The sequence below is a fragment of the Salminus brasiliensis genome, chromosome 5 (assembly GCF_030463535.1).
Source record: "Salminus brasiliensis chromosome 5, fSalBra1.hap2, whole genome shotgun sequence".
Classification (NCBI taxonomy): domain Eukaryota; kingdom Metazoa; phylum Chordata; class Actinopteri; order Characiformes; family Bryconidae; genus Salminus; species Salminus brasiliensis.
This window is the reverse complement of record NC_132882.1, coordinates 31,494,113-31,516,089: the sequence shown is the minus strand read 5'-3', so window position 1 is coordinate 31,516,089 and position 21,977 is coordinate 31,494,113. Positions and strand designations below refer to the sequence as shown.

The window sequence follows — 21,977 nt, the reverse complement described above, 5'->3', positions numbered from 1 at the left end:
ATGTAAAAAAGCTTGCATTCCAAGCCATCCTGGAGCATTTCTATTGGTCCATTCCCCATGAAATCTGGACACTATGTAAGGAATGACTGCCAGATTCAAATGATGTGAAAAATTACAAATCAGTAAGGTACAAAATGTTAGCATGACAGCAAGTATATAGCATATGTGTGTCACTGATGCTAGCTGGCACGTCTCCACTGTTAGCTGATGCAACAGAACTGGCAGTTAGCGTTTTCCTCCAAGCACGGTTCAGGTCTGTAGATATTGATATTGGCATGCTTGTGTCTACTGGATCCTCTGCCAGCAGGTACTGACCTGGTAGGAAGACCACACGCTTCTTTTGTTTCTTGAAGCTTGACTGTAGTTGAATTTGAGTGGATGGCAGATGCTCGTTTTGATTGACATGTGTCTTAACCGATCACAGAGATGGGGAGGACCTAGACAGCCAGGGTGACGCAAGCAGCCAGCCGGACACGATCTCCATCGCCTCTCGCACCTCCCAGAACACCCTGGACAGTGACAAGGTGAGTGTGAAACCTGTCGCGTCATGTACACACACACACACACACAGTCCACCTGCTGCCGAAACGGAGCAGGCCCCCTCGAACACCCCTGAACGCCAGCCTGCATGTGGTGAATTTGTGATTGGAGGAGGATTTTGAAAAACCTGCAGCAGTGAAAATGAATAGGTGTTACCTCTGCAGATGGATCACAGTAACACAGGAAAGAGCTGAATTCTGTGTCAGCATTTTTAGCAGGAGTGTTGCTAAAGCTGCAAGAAGGTTTGGTGGTTGTTCTGGTTGTCCGTTAAACGTCAAAATGGGTTGTGTGCAATTTTTTGCTTGTGTTTTTGTTTTCACCTCCATGTTTTTGCTAACATTTTTGGAATGTGAAGGTCTTCACCTCCACCTTTTCTGCTTGCATTTTTAAAATGTGAACCACTGAAGGTCTTCACCTCCACCTTTTTTGATAGCATTTTTGGAATGTCAACGTCTTCATCTCCACCTCTTCTGCTTGCATTTTTGGAATGTGAAGGTCTTCATCTCCACCTTTTCTGCTTGCATTTTTACATTGTGAACCACTAAAGGTTTTTACCTCCACCTTTTTTGCTTGTATTTTTAGACTATGAAGGTTTTCACCTCCACCTTTTTGCTTGCATTTTTGGAATGTGACAGTCTTAACCTCCACCTTTTCTGATAGCATTTTTAGAATGTGAAGGTCTTCACCTCCACCTTTTTTGCTTGCATTTTTAACATGTGAAGGTCTTCACCTCCACCTTTTCTGATAGCATTTTTAGAATGTGAATGTCTTCATCTCCACCTTTTCTGCTTGTATTTTTGAAATGTGAAGGTCCTCACCTCCACCTTTTTTGCTTGCAAATACAGTATTGAAATATTACCTTATCAGACAAATATGCAGCTTTCTTAAAGAAGGGGTAAGTAAAAATAATCAGTCAACACACTCTCAACAGTAAACGCAGATGGGGCATTTTCCTGCACATTTTAGACACGGTTCCTAATTATTTTCTAAATGTAACATATAAAACATTAATATTTATAAAACATCATATTGTTTACAATATAAGTTTACACTGTGCACACACACAGGCGTACCTGTGGACTGTATACGTTACCAGTAGACTATATGTCCGTGTGTTGTGGGAGGCTGTTTGGATGCTGCATTGGGAATGTTGCTGTGGGGTGCTGCGGTTAGGGCCCATCATGTGGTTGTAATGTAATAAACTCCAGCAGGCCGACCGGTCACGGGAGATGGTGAAGACAGAGCTGGCAAGGTTGCTGAAGTTTCTCTTAACAGCACAGACGTTCTTCCTCCCACACTCTGGCTCAGCTCTCCTCTCCCACAGCCTTGTTTTTCTCACTAATCCCCGTCGCAAGCCTTCTTCCTCACACACACACACACACACACACACATATACACACCCTCAGGCTACGTAGAAAGCACCTAATACACACACTCCTATACACAGACACATGCATGCACAAGGTCTTAGCCAATACAAATAAATAATAAAAACATTATACTGAAAAAAAAATTACACAGTAGTCTGCAAAAGTTTTAGGCAGCTATGACAATCACATGAAAAAGCTCCTTATCTGGACAATAAGTATTTATTTACTCAGTAAAACACTAATATTCATACAAAAAGTGGTGATTTTACATCACTGTGTTCATTAAAATGTCTCCAGAGCTCTCCCCATGGGGATCTAGTATTATTATTGTTATCATATCAACACCTGGTTTGATAAATCGGTGCTTAATGATGGTAAATCAGGTGAGCAGGTGATGGAATTTAACATATCCACGCGACAGCTCGGCTTTTTCAGGCTGAGACGGTATCACTGTTAATGCGTCGACCACGGTTGCAAAGGCTGAGCTGATCCAAAGCCCTTATAGGCAAGTCTGTTCACTTGACTGCCATCATTTCCAGACTTCCAGGATGTCTTAGAATGAGGAGAGACCAAAATACTGGAAACTGAAGGTCTGATCGAAAAACCGTTTTTTAAATAACGGATCAAATCTGGACTTTATCCGTAAACAGACGTCATGTTGAGCGCTACAAGAACTCCCATTCATCTTTCAGCAAGCGGCCAGTGCTTTAGCCTAATAGTATCAGCAGTTATCTTGGATATCAGGGCTCAACAGGTACGGCGGAGGGAACTGATGTTGTTAAAGCACATTCAGTGTAAAGTTCAGGACTTCTTCGATTTTTTTTTTTGTTCATTTATTTTATCAAATATGTTGTATAGAGCACTCTATTGCTCTCTAGTGCACTCTATTGAGCACACTATATATATATATATATATATATATATATATATATATATATATATAGTCATGCACAGTGCAAAATTTCACATTTCAGTCAGATTGGCCATTAAATACCAGCTGTTCATTTTTCGGAGATATTTCTGAGCAGATTAGATATAAGATAATCCATGTGCATAAATAAAGAGAAGTGAATAAGCTTTTCCGAAACTGGAACCATCAAATCAGCAACACTAAAAGTTTTCTGTCTTTGAGAGGGAGGAGAAAATCGAGCTCTCCTCTCGCTTCAGATCTGAACAAATCCACAGGTGTTTCTCTCCATCCTTCCACTGTGAGAAGATGACTCATCACTGTGGGTCTGAAATGATCTGCAGCCTATCTAGAAGAAGAACATCTGATCAAAATTAGCAGCTGGAGCTGGAGGAATGTAGTGACCGCCCTCAGAATCCAGACCTTAACATCTTTGAATATGTTTGGCAAGATTTGGATGGTCTGAGACAGAACTGTGGAGGTGTGGAGAAATCTCCTGCAGGAGCTGTAATGGAGCTAAAGCTGGACTCAGTGAACACTCGGACGTCTGATATTAGAGTTATTAGAGACGCATGCTTCTGATCTCATTTTTATTCAAATGAATATCTAAACTATTTGACTACAAATCAAAAAAAAGATTGTTAGTGCAAGCATCCCACTATACACACACACACACTCGCACACAGCTGAGAGGAAATCATTATCTCTAAACTGACTGGTGTATCTGAGGCGGCACTCCTCACAATGCCCCTGTGTGTCTTGCGCCAGTCAACACTCACAGAGTGCTCTCAGTCCACGAGCGAGGTGAGAAGGTCACGGCCTGCCGTGCGCCTCCCCACCGCTGAGTTTTAATTAGCCTCCTGCTCCTTTAAGACAGCTCCACAGTCTCCATGCGCCTCCACCTCCGCTCTTTCTCTATCTCTCTCTCTCCCCCTTTCGACAGCCCTCACGCCTTCTGAGCGTGAGTGATGCTGTCGCCGCGGCGACGGCACAATGTGTCAGCAGCGTCCAGCCGCCTGCCTGCAGCTCGGTGGAGTTCTGAAGGACCAGAGAGACGAGGACTGGCGATAAGGAGGGACGGAGAGGAAGGCTTTGTTCCTTTGCGTTTAGCGCTCTGGACACCTGAAGGACCTAGCAGTCGCTGTTAGAGCTGCCAGGCTTTGCCGCGGATCGTTGCGTTTTTTCACCGCTTTTCCGTTGTTTGGCTCTTTCAGTGTTGGACTTGCTGAGGGACATGGAGTGCAAAAACTCAGGGTCAGTGGCACACCTACTGTGCTCTCTGGCTATGCCACACTACCAGTGGGTACGTGTTTGACAGGTAGTTGGTTGGACCAGTAGCTCTTGCCATTGTTTGTCTGTTGGTTTGTTGTATGTGTGACTTGTAGACGCTGTAGACCCTATATGGGCTGTAGGATTTTGGTCATATTTCTAGATGTTGTGATAGACCTGGCATGCTTTCGTCAGGCACTAATGAAGTGAGTGGTGAGTGGGATCCATTTCCATATTGCAGCCTTCTGCAGGTATTTAAAAGCCAGCATTGTGATGACCAGACAATATTTCATAGAGGTCACATGCCTGTAAGTGTACTGTACACACTATATATACATATAGTATATATATATATATATATATATATATATATATATATATATATATATATATATATATATAATATTCAACACCTATTGCAAATTGTACCAACTTTCAGCCTTTCAACAGTTTGCAATTAAGCAAATGAATCAGCCCTCTGAAAAGGATCCTTCATAGAAGCACACAATCAGGCCACAAATCAAGGGCTCATTAGTAGCATCAAGGAAAATTAAACGAAAATAGCTAAAGCTCTCCATGTCCATACACCTCTACTGACCCTAAAGCTCCGGGTTTTGGGATTCTGAACTGGTACTTTTTTAGGCCTATGGATCAGCAGTACATCTGGAGGAGGAAGAGTGAATCGTAGCCTGAAAAGAACAATCCACCTACAGTGAAGCGTGGTGGTGGTTTGGTGATGTTCTAGGGCTGCTTTGCTTCCTCCAGCACTGGAAACCTGCAGTGTATGCAGGGCAAAATGGATTCAATCAAGTATCAGGAAATCCTGGGAGAAAGCATCATGCCTTATGTGGGGAAGCTAACACTTGGGCGTCACTTCCAACAGGACAGCTATCCCAAGCATACCGTACTAAAGTCCTCCAAAACTTGGTTTCATGGGCAGTGGCCTCCAGCTTCTCCCAGAAGGCCTTTTCTATGTCTGTGGCAGCTGCACAAGATATGTATTATGCACTTCTTAGAAATAGAGTAAGAACAGATGTTATGGAAAGCCCAGTATTTCCAAGACATTCATTGACATTCATTTGCCTTATTTTTTTTTATTGTATCATATGACCCTTTCCTCCAAAGAGCTTTTTCCGTCCGGTTTACGCCACAGTTGATAATCTAGCATGAATTTCAAAGTTTTTCAGCCATTTTAACAACAGTTTCAGCCGCTGTTCGATGCCTGTAAGACCAATTATCAATTAATCTTGCCCTTGTCCACAGCTGTCTGGCGGTTGTGAGCTGACCGTGGTCATCCATGACTTCATGGCCAGTAATGGCTCGGAGTTGACTGTGAGGCGGGGTCAGACTGTGGAGCTGCTGGAGAGACCACAGGACAGGCCCGAGTGGTGTCTGGTGCGGACCACTGACCGCTCACCTGCCCAGGAAGGCCTGGTGCCCAGCGCCATGCTGTGTATCGCCCACTCCCGCAGCAGCATGGAAATGGAGGGAATCTTCAACCACAAAGGTAGGATGAAAGGATTTGTCCATGTCTCCAGTAAAGCGAGATTACGCAAGGTTACGTTATGGGTCCGTTTGAGTTTTCCCAGTGCAGCCTGTTCCTTACCAGGGTGTGTTTTTTTTCCTTCTTTGCTTTGGTATTCTTGGTGCTATCCGTACTGTCCTGTGTTCCACGTCGAGGAATCGCTGGATGTGAGGCATTAATACGAAGCTGTTTGCTTTCTGAATAATTAAAGCTCACTGTTTGGTGTAGTTCTGCTCCTTTGTTCTGGTGTTTGATGTTTGGTGGTTTCCTTTGACTTCGGAATGGGCTCTGTCCTAAAGGTCCCAGCCCTCCCCGGCCTTGAGGGATTTCCACCCGGACAGGTTCTTGCGGGTGTAGGAGGATTCCAGCTGTTTCTTTGTACATAGTTCGCAGACTAGCAACAGTGACTCAGACCCCAAGCCTGTCATGTCTTAATTAGCAGCCTCACAGTTCCCATACATTCATAGGATAAACATGCTCTCTGAAAGAGGAATGGTTAATATCAGGTTACTGCCAGTAGCTATCGAATTTCATTACTTTTATGGAACTGACCAGCTTATTTCAATAGGAAAATTCACAAATTATTGTGTGCTGAATTTTAATGCCTTTATCGTTTTATAGTATTTTCCCCTCACCTCCTTTATGTGAGTGTAGAACAATTTTGTATGAAAGGACGTGGAAGGAAAGCCCTAATGCCACAACAACTGTTTGTACACTGTCTGTATGAGAAGGTTGATTGCCAAAAGACGTCTGAGAAAAATGTTGGCGGAAACATTGGACATGTGGATAGTTTTTGAAGAAGTAATGGATGTGGCAAGAAAGACGACCTACTGTGCATGGTGTCTCTGAAGTTTTAGGGCTACTGCTAGTGGTTTGAATGTATAATGCCACAGTATGGGGAAAAAATATTCACTTTGTCTTTTACCAACTCTCTAAAATCACATTTGAATGGAAACCCTGCTAGTGAGCAAATTCTTCAAAAGCTTCTTGCAGTCGAGGGATAAATACACCCTCTACCAGCACAAGCTCCTGCTTGTAGTTGAAGGAAGGTACTGGCAAAAGTGATGTTCAGGAATATACGTACTGATGTTTTTTAGGTGATCTGTGTTGGTATGTTTGATAGATAACCAGCTCTGACTTATCAGTCTTGCATTTAAATTTAGGTATATTATATTACATTATGCTGTATTTTTGGCATCTATGAACTCGACTCGACTTTGATACCTGATGTCATCTACTTGGACGGATAGTACTGCTATAGTTAATGGGCTAAAGGATCCTAATTGTTTGAGTAGTTTGTCAGTATTGTTAAATGATTCTACTCCTCAGGTCTTTCTGGGAAAGCCACGGATCAGAAAAGTCTGAATCTTGAATTCAAATAACGTTGGACCTGCTGCCCAGCACTGCACACTCTGACAAGGGCTCAGGGACCATCAGTATGTGGTGGGCGGGGCTGACTTGCCACAGGGAATTTCCCGCAATTCCAAGGGTCAGAAGTGGTATTGGGCTAGTTTAAAAAAAAAATAAGCTAAGTAAGTAAAAGCTAAGTTTTCTAAAGCATGGCTTTTAAACTTTCTGAAGCCTTGGACCCCTTCTTACATGAAGAATCCCAATATGGAATCCCAACATTTATATTATGAATCAAAATTCAGATTTCAGGTACTTTAGTCAAATATGGACTATCATTTTTTGATTGAAGCCAGTGCTGTGTGCTACTGACACTGTTCTCACTAAAACCAGACTCAATCATTTTTCTTTTGGCTCACGTCCAAGTTCATAGTGCCTCAGAAACCCCCCTGGCTGTAAGTCATGGACCCCTGTGGATCTCTAGACTACACTTTGAGAACCATGGCACTAAAGAGTTCAACCAAGAAACGGCTTTAGTAGATATGATTTATGACCATGTGCACATTGATTGTGCTTTATTTCTATTCATTTATTTTTTAATTAGACATAACATTAAAACCACCTGCCTGATACTGTGTAGGTCCCCTTCATGTCCAAACAGCTCTGATGAGTTGTGGACTTGACAAGGCCTCAGAATGTGTCTGGTAGTATTTGGCACCAAGGCGTTAGAAGCAGATCCTTTAAGTCCTATAGGATATAAGTTATAAGTTGCGACCTACACCGATTGCATCAATGATCCTTGTGCGCCCATGACCCTGTCACTGGTTCACTGGTTGTCCTTTCTTGGGGCACCTTTGGTAGATACTGCACACCAGAAAAATCCAACAAGACCTGCCTTGTTTTGAAGATGCTCTTTCAATTTGTCCTGCTTCTAACACACCCCTTGAGTAATGAGATATTCACTGTTATTCACATCCCTTGGTAATAATGTAATGGCTGATCACCATACATTTCTGTAGCTTCTGCCGTGCTTTTTGGGTGCTTGATTCCTAGCCATTCCTACACCACAAATTCTGTTATGATCAGCACAATGTACAGTCTGGTCAGGCTAGTCAGTGCATTGTGTGAAAGATTTTGCTTGGTAAGAGTTTTCTAACAAAGAGAAAATCAGGTGACGTGCTTTAATTGGCAGGGTGACCAAGCATAGGCTTCTGGGGTTAACTAACAAGGGATGACTGGACAGCCATTGTTATACATCCAGCCGTGTGTGTCAGGTTTTAGGATTCATTGAGGAATGCTGAAGTGAATTCTGACTAAGAGCTTGTTTCTTTTTCATGGAACCTTTATGGAGCTTCTCTTGCCTAAAGTGGCTGTCCTGTCCACTTAGCTGTAGGCTTCTATATGAAGGTACTATTGACATCTACATTTTGTGCCTGATTGAATAGAAGCAAGCGAATGAACTACCTTATTTATATATATATATATATATATATATATATATATATATATATATATATATATATATAATAACTGCAGTAAAATGTCTAACATATGGTTTAAATGTAAACCAAATGTAAGTATCTACAGTTTCACACAAGTCGAACAACAAGCTCTTCTACAAAGCCAGCAGACGTTTCCAGTTACCTTACTTAAGTAGAAATTTTAGTTATCAATACTTTACTGGAGTAATTATTTTTCAGCCGACTTTTTACTTTTTACTTTGCATGGTGTCTCTGAAGTTTTAGGGCTACTGCTAGTGGTTTGAATGTATAATGCCACAGTATGGGGAAAAAATATTCACTTTGTCTTTTACCAACTCTCTAAAATCACATTTGAATGGAAACCCTGCTAGTGAGCAAATTCTTCAAAAGCTTCTTGCTTATTAATATCAGCACCCTTGCAGTCGAGGGATAAATACACCCTCTACCAGCACAAGCTCCTGCTTGTAGTTGAAGGAAGGTACTGGCAAAAGTGATGTTCAGGAATATACGTACTGATGTTTTTTAGGTGATCTGTGTTGGTATGTTTGATAGATAACCAGCTCTGACTTATCAGTCTTGCATTTAAATTTAGGTATATTATATTACATTATGCTGTATTTTTGGCATCTATGAACTCGACTCGAAATTTTAGTTATCTATACTTTACTGGAGTAATTAATTTTCAGCCGACTTTTTACTTTTTACTTTACGCAATAATCTGTACTTTCTACTCCTTACATTTTAAAAATAGCCTTGTTACTCCTATTTAGGCCCCTGTGGCGCAGCCTAAGCTTTTGGCATTTGTTTTCCTTACATTATGTTTACTTTTATACTTGAAGTAGTTTTGAAACCAGTACTTTTACACTTTTACTTGAGTAAAAAGCTTAAGTTGATACTTCAACGTCTTCAAACTCCATCACCAAGGCAGCTCAAACTGGCTTTCAAACTCCATCACCAAGGCGGCTCAAACTGGCTTTCAAACTCCATCACCAAGGCGGCTCAAACTGGCTTTCAAACTCCATCACCAAGGCGGCTCAAACTGGCTTTCAAACTGCATCACCAAGGCAGCTCAAACTGGCTTTCAAACTCCATCACCAAGGCGGCTCAAACTGGCTTTCTAACTCCATCACCAAGGCAGCTCAAACTGGCTTTCTAACTCCATCACCAAGGCAGCTCAAACTGGCTTTCAAACTGCATCACCAAGGCGGCTCAAACTGGCTTTTAAACTCCATCACCAAGGCAGCTCCAACTGGCTTTCAAACTCCATCACCAAGGCAGCTCAAACTGGCTTTCTAACTCCATCACCAAGGCGGATCAAACTGGCTTTCAAACTCCATCACCAAGGCGGCTAAAACTAGCTTTCTAACTTCATCACCAAGGCAGCTCAACCTTGCTTTCAAACTGCATCACCAAGGCAGCTTAAACTAGCTTTCTAACTCCATTACCAAGGCAGCTCAAATTGGCTTTCTAACTCCATCACCAAGGCAGCTTAAACTAGCTTTCTAACTCCATCACCAAGGCAGCTTAAACTAGCTTTCTAACTCCATCACCAAGGCAGCTCAAACTAGCTTTCTAACTCCATCACCAAGGCGGCTCAAACTGGCTTTCAAACTCCATCACCAAGGCGGCTCAAACTGGCTTTCAAACTCCATCACCAAGGCGGCTCAAACTGGCTTTCTAACTCCATCACCAAGGCGGCTCAAACTGGCTTTCTAACTCCATCACCAAGGCAGCTTAAACTAGCTTTCTAACTCCATCACCAAGGCAGCTCAACCTTGCTTTCAAACTCCATCACCAAGGCAGCTCAAACTGACTTTCAAAGGTGTCTCAGATAGAAGTGTAGATACTGGTGATGCCCTGGTGATGGAGTTGTTGACTGCCTTGTTGCCACTTAGCCACTGTGCTAGGTACGCAAATGCTAACATGACGTTTCCTTAATGCAAATCCTACTTGCATTGGCCAGCAACACTCACCACGGTCAGTCCCAGTTGGTTGTAACTTTACCTGTGTAATCTGACGTCACATAAAGATTCTGACCTCTGCCAGAAAATAAAAGCTAGCAAAAAAAAGTCTAATGACATGGGTCTATTTGCATTACTGTGACCATGCCTGAGGCCACCGCAAAAAATGCTGAGATATATGAAACAGATTTGTGTATATTTTAGTATACTATATATTGAAAAATGACTGCTTAATACATTTAGCTCATGGGTTTCTAAGATGTGAGCAACAAATGATGCCTACATCCATGTTCTTGCACATACTAAATGATGCTACAGCTTTGGTTTAAAACAGGATTAAATATTATAGTATTAATATGGCAACATTAATAGAATCTACCTGATATTGCCTGTCTCTGCAATATGCTTCGCCACCTTGTTATGTTTTGAGGAATAGTGTTACTGTGTATTGTATGCTGTAAATAGCCCATCTAGCTGTTCTCTGGCCATTTTAAGGTGGATTTGGCGAAGTGTGGGCCATGCTAGCTAAGGCAAGGAAGGAGAACTCTAGAATATTTGGGCTGGAGTTCTAGGGGGCCTTCAAGCTGATGGGATCCGAAGCCTCGTCACAAGAACGAGAAGGGAGCATGGAGTTTGGGCGTGGTCCTTCTCCCAAACTTTCAGTTATTACATAATAACTTCATTTTAAGGATTTTATGTGCTTTTAATAAGTGGCTGATGTGATGGATGGATTTTCGAATCTTGCAGGCTCAGGTTGGACATGTGTGGCATTGAGGTCACTGAATAAAAAGTAACTAGTAAGGGCTAATTGGACCCAGAACGCCTTCTTTTTTTATGATCAATGACTCCTGTAGCTGTTGAATGCAAAGAAAAACTACTTTAGAGTGCCGGAGGCCTTGAATTGCTCATCAGTGAATTGCTCGTGGAATTCATAACGGCTATCTCGCACCCTCACTGACACAGGCAGATGCGGTGCGTCAGTGATTATTTGATCAACAGGTACGGAATTAGTTCTCTAGACCCAGCGCCGTTGATGTACACAGTGCATTCAGAAATAACTCAGGCCAGTATTTCATCAGGTCAAACCGAGGGTTCAGTAGTGTGCTGTTCTTGCGCATCGCCATCAGTGTGTGTGTGTGTGTGTGTGTGTGGAAACACGGTCGCAAAACAGTATTTTGTGGTATTTTGTCCATTTCGCGCAGCCATATTTGAGGTTGCGTAAAAGGTGCCAGTGATCTTGCAGCAAGGACAAGAAGTATTTATAGAATGGATGAAAAAATAAGAACCAGAAGAACATTTCCTGACCAGCCCATGACCATGCCAACACTAGCCTTTAAATTCCTTTGACAGCTGGTGTGCTGCAACAAGGACAGATATCAGATGGGTCATATCAGTGAACACGGGGAAGGCAAAATCGTCCTCTGGGTGTCCACCGGTACTGCGAGGAGGGCTAAAGGAGCCTTGTGTGTGTGTGTGTGTGTGTCCATGTGTGTGTTCGTTCAGCAACAGGAAGCAGTCCTGCTGGCCACAGCCCAACCGTCAAGAAACCAGCCAACAGGACACAGTTCAACAGGAGGCCCTTTGTACTGGCCACTGTGGACTTTCTATATTCCTGCGCTATCCACCTCCATCAATGGAGCTGGTGAGAGAGCCACTTGTTTGTACATAGGAAGTATGTGCCCCGACCTGATACTGGCCATACCTGCTATTGGTCATATGCTAGCCATGTCAGTACTGTTCTTATGCAATGCTTATTAGGGGAATGGCGTCTCTATCACTACCATTATTCTGAACTCCTTTACCTCAAATTAGCTCTGGCCAATTTCACCCACTAGTCAGAGTCAGGTAATTTTCTCTGCTTAATAAGGCCAAGAGAAAGCTGCTTTGACAGGAAGAGACCATTTCACTAACATGCAAAACACACCAATCACAGCCTGCGGTTTTGGCGTGGTATGTAGGGGGATCTTGTCAGAGGATTCCTCTCAGAAAGGCTCATTTTTGGGCAGTTCACCACTACACTAGAATTTAGCTGGAAAAGCACGACCGAAAATGGAACAGTTGCTACCGACAGCATCCCAGATGTTACATGTGGATGGAGCCTCTGAGCCTCTTTCAGTCAGGACGCACCGTTTCCAGCTGCCGCTAATGCAACATCACTGTTTATGTCAGCTAACAGACGCCCATACTAGCTGGCATTAGACAGGGTCATCATACCCATCCAGAGGTATGGACTAGGTATTGAACTCACAACCTCCTGAAAATGGGGCCAAAACTTGCAGTTGCGCTATATGGGAGTCCCCCTCCCATAACTTCCAATTGTAGGCCACGTTATGGTAAGGAAAATAAATGAGTATAAGGTCGTTTGATGCTGTTCGTGTGTTTAACTTGTCCCCCCAAGGCAAGGTTTGGGCCGACTGTTCATAGACCAAAAGAACAGTCTACGAAGAGCCGCATCGAGTAAAACATGAGAAGAGATCCTTCAGTTTCCTCACTTTTCCTACTTGCTCTCCTTCTCCCTCCTCCCACCCCCTCTCTCCCTCCCTCCCTCTCGCTCCCTCCCTCTCTCCAGCACAACAACCCTCCCTTGCGCTCCTTTTCTCTCACTCTGACTTCCACGCGCTACCCGGCGGGACACTCTCAGTTCCATGCAAAGCCTTTCGGAGCACGCTGCGCACCCGCATTCTCTCCCGGAATGGCGCATGGGCTGGGTTCGCTTCTATCTTTCCGTCCAGCGTACCATATGAACCCGGCAGGAGGACACTTGGAGAAATGCAAGGTGTGGGTGCTGGATTTGGGTATGTACTGTGGACCTGGGGGCATGCTTGTGCTGTCTATGGTATCAGCTTCACGAGGGCTGTGTCTGCTGTTATTTCAAGCTGAAGCAAGTTTATTCAAATTTTAAATCTTGGACTAGACGACTTCGTCTGATGCTGTATGTTTCTGATGATTGTGGTTTTAACTTAGTTTCTATGAATGGACTGGACTGAAATGCTTACGGCAGCTTTTTAGGGATTTGCTGTGCTTTCAGTGGCCAGTGGTATATAACCCAGGTGGTTTTAATTTTGGAGTATTTATACAGTTGTCCTTTTGTGGGGTTGTTTTGTCCACACCTGCATGTTGTTGCGCATGTTGCGGGAGTCAACCCCAACCCCCCCCCCCCCCCCCCCTCCTCCCGGGGTGCCTGTGGGACATTCTTTACATTGCTCTCCGCTGTCTCCAGTCTCAGAGAGCACTCCTGCTTTGGCAGTCGTTCTCTGACTAGGATGCTTCATATTGAGGCTTATTTTTTTTATGGTGTATTCGTGGCATTGCTTGTGTGACGGGGTGGTTAAAAACATTTTGCCATGAAGTTCGGGGTTGGAGCTCTACTTCTGTGTCTTTGTGTTAAAACTCTTAATGCTTAGAACAGTTACCAGTGTTTAATCATAGAGTAACACTAAAGTGTGTGTGTGTGTGTGTGTGTGTGTGTGAGTGTGTGAGTCACCCTGAGACATAGAGGAAATTATCCAGACATCTCAGCTTAATTGGATTTGGGCTGAAACTCCCAAGTTTATAGGCTTTCTTGTCATAGTAAAGACCCTATGGACATCACAGAGCAAGAGGCTACACTGTAGTTACACCACTGAACCTGTATGTGTGTATGTGTGTGTGTGTGTGTGTGTGTGTGTGTGTGTGTTTCTCTCTCCTCTCTCTCACACACACAAACATAGTCCTGAGCTTATTTTACACCCCACAGGACAAGAATGTGTCACGACTGTTGACTCTTTCTCTCATAAATCAGGGTGGACAGAGGACCTCCTTCTAATATTAACCAGTAGCTTCACAGCGAGGACTTCAAAGGGGGACACTAGCATCGCCCCACACTTCAAAGCCCTTAGAAGAACGGACACATCGCTCCCTGATTAGCTGGTCATGTCAAGCACAACCTATAACTAAGCTGCAGTGATGGATCCTTTCTGTGACCCCTGCTGACCCGCTACTGCATGAGTGGTCATCCAACCCAAGAGAGGACTCCAGCTGTCTGCCAAAACACCAGTCTTACCTGTTAGGTTGAATTTAAAAATGGTATGGTATATTGAGCTTGAATTAGATTAGAAACCTTATGTGAAGCACAAAGTAGAGAAAAAGATTTGCTTACCAAGAGTAATACTGTTTATTTATGGGTATAATGTTACTCATATAATGCTCATTATCTATCACATATATCAGACAATAATCGTTCAATCTTATAATCTATCAAATATCAGACCATTATCAATAAGTTCTGCTCAATGTCAGCTAATAATGCCATTGTCTATGAAATATAATACCTCATTATCAAATATTGACTTATCTATCAGACATATCAGCTCATAATCTATCAAACATGTCGACTCATGACTCTATCAAATATCAGCTAACAATCCCATTGTGTATGAAATATGAAACCTCATTATCAAATATTGACTCATCTATCAGACAAATCCGCTCATAATCTATCAAACATGTCGGCTCATGATCTACCAAATATCATCTAATAATCCCATTGTCTATCAAATATAATACCTCAATATCAAAAATCAACTTATCTATCAGACATGTTATCTATCAATTTTCATACCTCATAATCAGTCAAATATATCAGTTCATTATCTATCAAATCTATATATATATATTCTATTTAAAAAAAAATAAATAAATAAATAAATATATATATATATATATATATATATATTCCAGTATATAAGCAGCCCATAATCTACCATAATAACTAACTTTCTATTAAGTGTGTGTGTGTGTGTGTGTGTGTGTGTTTGTGTGTGTGTGCACATATATATACAGTGGGTGAAATAAGTATTGACCATATCACCAATTTTTGACATGAAATTCTCACCAGATGACAGCAGTCACATATATGTCCATAAATTCAATTATGCGTAATAATGAGAAATGACACATAAAAAATATTGAACACATGAAGAAAGAGATGTGCAAAAAGCCATGGAGAGTCATGACACCGGCTAAAATCTATTTTATTACCATTGTGCCATACCAGAAACATCTCATGATGGGTAAAACCAGTGAGCTCTCTCAAGACCTTCGCAACCTTATTATTGCAAAACGTACTGATGGCATTGGTTACAGAAGAATTTCTGAAACCACTGAAGGTTGCAGTAAGCACTGTTGGGGCCACAATCCGGAAGTGGAAAGAACATAATTTCACTATAAACCAGCTACGATCAAGATTTCAGACAGAGGAGTAAAAAGAATGGTCAGAAGAGTTGCTGGAATCAGCAGGTACGATTGTTTCAAAGATGCAACTTACTGCCAAACGCCATGACCTTGGAGGTCAAAAGGGCACTGCATATCACCCCAAAAACACCATACCAGCAGTGGGGCTGTATTTCAGCATACAGCACTGGCATGCTATGTATAATTGAATTTTGGATGAATGGACAAATGTACAGAGACATTCTTAATGCAAATCTGCTGCCGTCTACCAGGACAATGAGGATGAAACGAGGGTGGACATTTCAGCAAGACAACGATCCCAAACACACAGCCAAGGAAACTCTCAGTTGGTTACAGAGACAGAATGTTGTCATCGCCAACAAAGGCTTTTGTAGGAGGTATTGATTACATTTCAGTAAGCGTATTCAATACTTTTTCCCTGTGTCATTCCTTATTAATTAACATAACTTAATTTGTGGACATCTATGGTTTGATTCACTTGTGTGGATTGGATGGGTTGTTACCAACATCTGGTGAGAATTGCATGTCAGTAGCACCTTTAGAACTATAATTACTTATGAATATTGAGATATTGACACCAATACCAATAGTGCATTTCATCCTAATGTCCTCTCTTACACTTTTACCTTAATTCGGACTAGAGACTGCATAGACTATATAGTTAATTAGTTTCCAGTAGTTGGCCCTGGGCGATATGGACAGCTGCCGGCTGGTCAGGAACAAGCACAGAGCGCACAGAGCAGTTGTCCAGCAGGGGCCGAATGCCCAGTTTCATCTAGCGGTGACATGGATCTGCTCCAGCTCTGCTAAAAGCTGCCTCTGTTCAAGTGCTCATTCAAACACCCGCTTCCTTCCTTTAGAGCGCCACGTTGAGATTTCGAATACATATCAGGCCATTTGCATATTGCATACTTTCAGAGCCGGGAATGCAGGAAGTGGAGGTGCAGCTCCTGCTTTGGTGCACTGCAGTACTGAATCTTCAACATGTAGCTTGACCTGACCATCTGATTGGTCACTGCCTACATTGAGACGAAAGCAAAGTGAGTGGGGTGTACAGCAGCAGCTTGATGTGTCAGTTAAATGTGTAGATTAACATGACTAATCACCTTTAGTTCCATTACATACACAGGCGAAGTGAATAAGACTGATTCTTAACAGAGGCGCCGGTCAGAGAGTGGGATATGCCTGTTAAGCAGCAAGTGAACAGTCAGTTCTTGACTTTGATGTGGTGGAAGCAGGAAGACTGGCCAGGGGTAAGGTATCTGAGCCACTTTAACAAGGGCCAGATTGCGATGGCTAGACAGCTGGGTCAGAACATCTCCAAAACAGCAGGTCTTGATGGTCAGTACTTCACAAAAGTGGTTCAGGTGACAGGGTCATTAACACTCAATGCTCACTGATGCACATGGCAAGCAAATGCTAGCCCAATCTGGTTCAATCCCATGCCTATGCCTTAGAGCTTATGGTCAGAGTTGTTTTGGGGGGGGGCTACACCACGTTATTGATGGCTTTAGCCTTGAAATGGCCAAATTCAAAGTCTTAAGTATAACTGAAGCTGCAGCAAGTCCCAGTTCTTTTGCCATTTTGGTCCTGTGCACTCTGGGTGTTGAGCATATCTCACTTTGGATGAAGTGCTGTAAGGAACTTTCCACATCTTTTAAAGAGTCTGTGACACACGTCACCATGGGATCTTAAAACATATTGGTTAAACATAGGATCGTCATTTTCATTTGTATAATATAAATTAAAATGAATATAATGCAAATTAGGAGTCTCAACACTCTAAAACTCCTCCATGCAGAATTCTTTCAGCTGTTTTTCAGCTTCAGAGGTTTCAGCTTCAGTTTTTGGACAGATGGTCTCATGTTTTTTTTCTCAAGCACCTTCTGATGCAGTAAATAACTCATGGTGAATTCTATGAGGAAGGTTTTGCTGGACCTTGCAGCCCCAAACCATGACATTTCCACCTCCAGGCTTCACAGTCTGTATAGGTTCCTGTGCTCAAATGCTGAGTTTGGTTTGTGCCAAATCCTGTCTTCTGTTATTGTGCCCAAGAGCTATCTGTAGGCCCTGGGATGACATTTAAAGATTGTTGGAGACTTCTTTACACATCTTGGGGTCTGCTACTTACTTTTAATTTCTATTAACTAAAATTTTCCAATGATTTTTAAACAGTTTTGATAGTTTCGTTATATTATCTCCATCTCTGCATACTGTTCAAATGAAGACCAAATGTCCTTGTGTTTAAATAAGTTAAACTATTTTCTCATGACTCTTTATAGTTACAAACACCAGCAAAGACATTACATACAATAAATACAAGTGATATGTTCTACAATATAGAATCAAATATAGACCATACAACCAGTCTGTTACTGTTGTCTATTGTTGGGGGGGGGGGGCAGTGTGTCATGGCGGGTTAGGCCAGACACAGAGGAATGAACACTCGCAGAGATGGGTCAAATTGCAAGTAGTTTATTAACACAACTCAAGAAAATACCATTTACACAACTCGAAAACACATCTGAGACCGGGGGTTTCGCTGGGGGACCAGCTACTTGGCAAAAACGGCTAGGCCAAACAAACCTGGCACTGCTGCGTGAGCGAGGGTCGCCTAGCTGGAACCAGAGTCGTGGGTCTATCTTGGCTGAAAGCAAGCGAGCCTTGCCAAGTCCTTGAATGGCCGGGTGGCCTGCTCACGAACGAGGACGTAGATCAGAAGTTGGCCTTAACACACCGTGAGCAGTAACGGGAACCTCTCGGGCTACCTCAAGCTTCCAAACATGCAATTCTCGGCCTCGAACTAAGCATCGAGTACCCCCAGATCCCAGGTGAAACACATGAACATGATCAACACGAAACGAGACACTCTGAATCAAACATGAACACAAATGAACCTGAATCATGAACCGAAACCTGAAAAGAACCAAACACATGAACCGAACGAGGCAGAAGTCCTTATTTGAGCCTGTGGGCGGCGGCTCGGAATCGCCGAGTGGTGGTTTAGTGGTTAGTGATGACAGGGTTGTGGGTTTGTTTTGTGAAATTTTTTATCAGAAGGAGGATCGTCAAATAAATAATCAGGTTCCACACCAAATGTTCTGTATAAAAGGTCCCTTTATTTCACAATCAATAGACTTGGCAGAATTCTTTCAGTTTCACAATGAGACTTGCTGTTACTTACCACTCACACTGGATCGGGAGAGCCCGTTGATCCTGATAAGAGACAGCTGGACCTGCAGTTCCACTCAGTCGACTCTCACCAGAAAAGGGGGAAACCCGTCCCTTATATCTTTAACAAAACGAAGAACTATGCGGGGGCAAGGGCGGGGGCCAACCACTGCCACCAGGCACAGCCTTCCACTATCACTCGTTGATTCCAGTGGTTTCGTAACCGCACCCTCGTGAAATTAATTAATGAATTACATAAAGTGACTTAAAACAGTTATAATAAGGCTGATTCGGCATATTTCCGATACATTATGACCAGCAAGCATACCTTTAATATAAGGTGAACATGGACGTATTGCATCCTTATATTCGGGATTGTATCCTTCATAACGCCTTTCATAGTACAAACACCCTTGCAGCCTATCCAGAGGAGTCGGCCTCTTCTTAGTGGTTGCATCCCATAACCGAAAAGTGAGTAGCTCATACTATACAGTGTGCACTAATTGGACGGAGTGCCTGGGCGTCCGCAGGGCAGAATTCATTCTTCCTACAGGGTTCAATACCCGAGCCACTGTTGGGCCCTTGAGCAAGCCGCAGTGATGGCTGCCTACCGTTCTAGGCATGTGTGCTCACCATCAGTGTGTGTGTGTGTGTTCACTGCACGGATGGATTAAAGGCAGAAGCCAAATTCCGTCTTGTGTCCAGCGCTGATGGTGATCATCTTGTCTTGTCTTGTCTCTATTAAGACTGTTAAGCACAGGACTGAGAGTAGACAGAGTGTAGTGGATGAGGAGGTGAGAGGTACTATTCTGCATGTATTTTATGAGTGTACACTGCTAGTGAGTAGTGGTCCTCAGCAGCTTGCATCCTTGTCGAAAGTACAGACGGTGTAAGGGTGGGCCTGAAGTGTCTCTTTTTTTTATTGCATTGCTTTGCAGCCCTGCAGGTGGCTGCATATGCAACACCTCTTGCTTGTTTCATGCAGCAGAGTTGAGAGATTTAAGAACATGACACAAACACACACAAGCATACACATAGACACACACACCTGAAACGCTGAGATTACAATCTGCGGTATTGGTAGTCATTCTGAATGTAAGAATGTGTCATAATCAGATGTGGTATTCGCAATCATGGGCAGGGTTTTTTTTATTTTATTTTTTTAGAAGTGTGCTTTCGCGGCCGAGATGGGGCCACGCAGGGCAGTTTCAGTTCACCAACCAGAGGCTGAACCTGTTCCATTAAGCATGCCGCAGTCAGGGTGTCCACTGAAGGATGTACTGTCTTATTAAGACAAATACTGTTCTGAATGCTTGCATGCTTGATGAAGGATGCATATGTTAGCGAGTTATGGTATGTAGGTCTTATGTGTTTCCATATGCAAGTCAAATAAATAAGTCAAGGTCAATGGAAATCTCTGCCTCATAAATCCAAGTACGTCTATGGATGTTATTGATTGATAATAATAATGCAGCATTCCTTGCAATATAGAGTATCCTTGATTCAACATGGTTACATAATCAAATGCTTGATATGTAAACTAATTCATTCAGAATGGTTCAATGGGAAATGGTGCAGTGTAGAGAAGCCTAATGACTCCGAAGGTGGGGAAAGCGTTCAGGGCCCTACCCTAACCCACTAGAGAGGTTACATGTGTCTTCTGGGTTGTATGTTTAATGTTGATGATGGCTAAATACTCTAAATAATCTGCATTAAATACATTTTTTAGGTCTGTTGGCCTTAAAGGTGCCTTAGACTAGATTTTCACTCCAGCACTCCAGCATAACCAAAATCAAAAACAGTCATTTCCCTCCCATAAAATGTATATATACACCCAGTTCACAAGTAAACACATGGCCCACTGGAGGAAGTACCGCTGCGAGTATCCCTGTGGGTGCGCCGGGGGAGCAGCTTAAAAGGCTAAAAGCTAACTCTAGGCCAAATGGAGAAGGGCTGGCCGAAAGATCCGCCACGTACGCCACGCAGGGAAGCCGTAGAGGTGAGCGAGTGCTAGGCTAAAAGCTTAGCTACTGTGCTACTGTAGCAACTCAGCCGACCTGCTACAGTCACTTCAGCCTGCTGTACTCTTGGGAATGGTTATAGAACTCATTTCTGTGACAGTGCTAAGCTGTGATAGGCCAGGCTATGCTATGCTATGCTACATGGCTTTCTGTGATCCATAGCATAGTGCAGTAAACCAGGCCATAAAAGCAGAGCTTATATTTTTAATTGTTCGTGAGCCCACCGTGAGAAGATGACAATAACAGGGTTGTAAACTGGCCTGTTAAATGACATCTGAGCATTTTTCTGCCCATTCGAAGTCTCATTCTTGCTGTTTAATGTACTTAGCGTCTCTGGAACGGACTGTGTATGTCTTTAATTTTGTAGTAAAGTAGTAATAAACACAAGAGGATACTGCATTATGTATCCCAGACTAGCTTACATGTATAAGACTATTTGTATACTCGTCTGGAGAGTCTGAGATTTGGTCAGTCTGCTCACAGAACACAGTAGAACACGATGATTGGTTACAGGGCTCAGTTGCATAGTGCGTGGTCTTGATCTGTATGGGAGTTAATGCTAAGAAATTATTAAGGCTAAGAAATACTGAGTGTTATTAAGTATTAACTGCTTTCTATTTAGAGTCTTTTTTTTTATTATTGATAATTGAGAACTGGTATCAGCTAGCAGTCTCGATTGATCCACCTGGTGAGCTGCTATGACCTAGAAAACAGACCGTTAGGAGTAGTGTACTGTGTGTGATGCAAATCCGGTTTCAATGCTCTGCTGATTCTAAGTAACATTGGGTAATCTAGTAGGCCAGGGTGTGCAACGTGTGAAACGCTCTGCAGCTGAATGCATGGGTGTGTGTTCACTGGTGCAGTTGTGTCTTAGTGAGATTTCAGATTCCAAAGATGAAAAATCAGGTTTACTGTATACAACCTACCTTGTGCCTCCCGTGAGAGGTTTGACGACACATCGGTGTCATGTCTAGGTCAAATATATAGCTGAGAGCAGCTTTGTGGTCAGAAACTGACCACTAATGAGGATAGCAATCATCAACACATGAGCTACAGTCTCCTAAGCGTTCACCAACAAGGTAAAGTTGCAGGGTGGGAGTTTGTAATGAAGTGGTCTACCAGTGACTACCATGATGTGTACTGGCCGTTTCGA

The 21,977-nt window shown here is 42.8% G+C and overlaps 1 protein-coding gene across 7 annotated transcripts in view; it reads left to right on the top strand.

Moving 5' to 3' along the window:
* triob (trio Rho guanine nucleotide exchange factor b) overlaps window positions 1–21,977 on the top strand; it is a 169,382-nt gene that overhangs the window by 120,173 nt on the left and 27,232 nt on the right. For all 7 annotated transcript variants that reach the window (XM_072680194.1, XM_072680197.1, XM_072680196.1 and 4 more), the window contains 2 exons: window positions 425–524; window positions 5,350–5,593. In XM_072680194.1, the coding sequence (XP_072536295.1) occupies window positions 425–524; window positions 5,350–5,593 (344 nt within the window). The remainder of the gene's footprint in view (window positions 1–424; window positions 525–5,349; window positions 5,594–21,977) is intronic.